The sequence below is a fragment of the Oncorhynchus nerka genome, linkage group LG26 (assembly GCF_034236695.1).
Source record: "Oncorhynchus nerka isolate Pitt River linkage group LG26, Oner_Uvic_2.0, whole genome shotgun sequence".
Classification (NCBI taxonomy): domain Eukaryota; kingdom Metazoa; phylum Chordata; class Actinopteri; order Salmoniformes; family Salmonidae; genus Oncorhynchus; species Oncorhynchus nerka.
This window is the reverse complement of record NC_088421.1, coordinates 28378263-28380762: the sequence shown is the minus strand read 5'-3', so window position 1 is coordinate 28380762 and position 2500 is coordinate 28378263. Positions and strand designations below refer to the sequence as shown.

The 2500-nt window shown below is 54.5% G+C and overlaps 1 protein-coding gene and 1 pseudogene across 1 annotated transcript in view; one reads left to right on the top strand and one right to left on the bottom strand.

Moving 5' to 3' along the window:
• The window catches only part of LOC115126624 (voltage-dependent P/Q-type calcium channel subunit alpha-1A-like), a 340470-nt pseudogene that overhangs the window by 127640 nt on the left and 210330 nt on the right, over window positions 1-2500 (bottom strand).
• LOC115126622 (voltage-dependent P/Q-type calcium channel subunit alpha-1A-like) overlaps window positions 2365-2500 on the top strand; it is an 87940-nt gene continuing 87804 nt past the window's right edge. The window contains 1 exon segment of the mRNA XM_065011044.1: window positions 2365-2374. Within this exon segment, the coding sequence (XP_064867116.1) occupies window positions 2365-2374 (10 nt within the window).

Below are 2500 nucleotides of genomic sequence, written 5' to 3'. Positions count from 1 at the left end.
TCTCATCCTCCCTGCCTCATCCTCCCTGCCCACCTCATCCTCCCTGCCCTCTCCCCTCCCTCCCCCTCTCATCCCAATGCCCTCTCTCTCCTCCCCTCCCCTCTCATCCTCCCTGCCCACTCTCATCCTCCCTGCCTCCCTGCTCCCCTCCTCCCCTGCCCCTCTCTCCCTCCTCCCTCCCATCCCTCCCTGCCCTCTTATCCCTCCCTGCCCTCCCCTCTCATCCCTCCCTCCCACTCTCCTCCCTCCCTCCCATCCTCCCTGCCCTCTCTCATCCTCCTCCCCTCTCATCCTCCCTGCCTCTCTCATCCCTCCTCCTCTCATCCTCCTGCCCTCTCTCATCCTCCCTGCCCTCTCATCCTCCCCTCCCTCTCATCCCTCCTCCCCTCTCCCATCCTCCCCTGCCCTCTCTCCTCCCCTCCTCCTCTCATCCTCCCTGCCCTCTCTCCTCCCTCCCCTCTCATCCTCCCTGCCCTCATCCTCCCCTGCCCTCTCTCATCCTCCCTGCCCTCTCTCATCCTCCCTGCCCACTCTCCCTCCTCCCTGCCCACTCCCTCATCCTCCCTGCCCACTCTCATCCTCCCCCTGCTCATCCTCCCTGCCCCCTCTCTCATCCCTCCCTGCCCCTCTCATCCCTCCCTGCCCACTCTCTCATCCTCCTCCCCACTCATCCTCCCTGCCCACTCTCATCCCTCCCTGCCCACTCATCCTCCCTGCCCTCTCTCAATCCTCCCTGCCCTCTCTCATCCTCCCTGCCCCTCTCATCCCTCCCCCTTCTCATCCTCCTCCCACTCTTAACCTCCTCCTCCATCTCCTGCACTCCTCCCCCTGCCCTTTCATCCTCCTCCCTCTCTCACCCTCCCCCCTGCCCTGTCCTCATCCCTCCTCCTGCATCCCTCCCTGCCCCTTCTCATCCTCCCTGCCCTTCTCATCCTCCTCCCTTCTCATCCTCCCTGCCCTTCATCCTCCCTGCCCTCTCTCATCCTCCCTGCTCCCTCTCTCCTCCCTCCTCATCCTCCTCTCATCCTCCCCCTGCCCACTCTAACCTCTGCCCACTCTCATCCTCCCTGCCCACTCAATCTCCTGCCCTCATCCTCCCTGCCCTCTCATCCCTCCTCCCCTCCCCTCTCATCCTCCCTGCCCTTTCTCATCCTCCCTGCCCTCTCATCCTCCCCTGCCCTGTCTCATCCTCCCTGCCCTTTCTCATCCTCCCTGCCCTTTCTCATCCTCCCTGCCCTCTCATCCCTCCCTGCCCTCTCATCCTCCCTGCCCTCTCATCCTCCCTGCCCCTCTCATCCTCCCTGCCCTCTCTCATCCTCCCTGCCCTCTCTCTCAGTGTTGATGTGACATTTGTTCCTCTCCCTGGCTGCCTCTCCCTGCAGTGCTTCTGTGATCCTGTCTCTGTCTGAGTACACTCACTATGGTGGGAGAGCAGAGACACACACACACACACACACACACTTATACACACACACGGCACACACACACACATACGCATTCAGACACACACACACATTTATTTTATTTTTTTTACATTTTAGTCACTTATCAGACACTCAGAGCGACTTACAGTAGTGAGTGCATTGATTTTCATACTTTTTAAAACATTTGCATGTACACACGCATACTCATTGGCACGTAGGCACACATGCACACATGCACACACAAGAGCACTAGCATGCACACATACATACATACATACATACAATACATACATACATACATACATACATACATACATACATACATACATATGACTCCCCTCTCTTTCTAGCATGATCACATGATCTGTGTCGGTGTGAAGGTCTGTGTTTCCAACGTGGTTCCCAGCAGCTTCTTGTTTCAGTGAATGTGTGTGTAGAAGTGTTTGGGTGCATGCGGGGGCGTACTGTGTCTACTGGCTACTGTGTATACACTGGTGTGCACTCATGTTTGAGTTTATCTTTGTATATGGAGTGGGTGTGTGTGTGGGGCGTGTGTGTGTTTCTCAACACTCACCCTGTGCATACTACTACGAAGTCCATGGCATTCCATCCGTTCCTTATGTAGGAGTTCTTATGGAAGGTAAAATCCTAGAGCCAGGATCTTAATGCCTGACTCAAAAACAGAAGATCCCTAGAAGTAGGGCTCAGTGTCATCCTAAAAGGAGAGAGAGGGGGGCAATAGAAGAGGGCTCAGTGCAAAGATTTTACAGGGTCAACTTAAAGGACAATCTGCCAGTTTAAACCATGTTTTATTTTCAGAAGTACATTGTTTACAAAACAAAGGAGTAAACAAACTTGTATAATATTGTTTTGGGTTCCAATGGGGATGTACTAACTGGCAGATTGCCCTTTACAAACACAATGTATGACTTAATCCAAGATGCCAGACAGTGAGAAGGGCCTGACAGAGAGAGGACATGAGAAGACAGTAAGGCTCTATGGTGCTGAGAGGACATAGAGATGTCAGACAGTGTGAAAAGGCTCTATGGTGCTGAGAGGACAGAGAGATGTCAGAC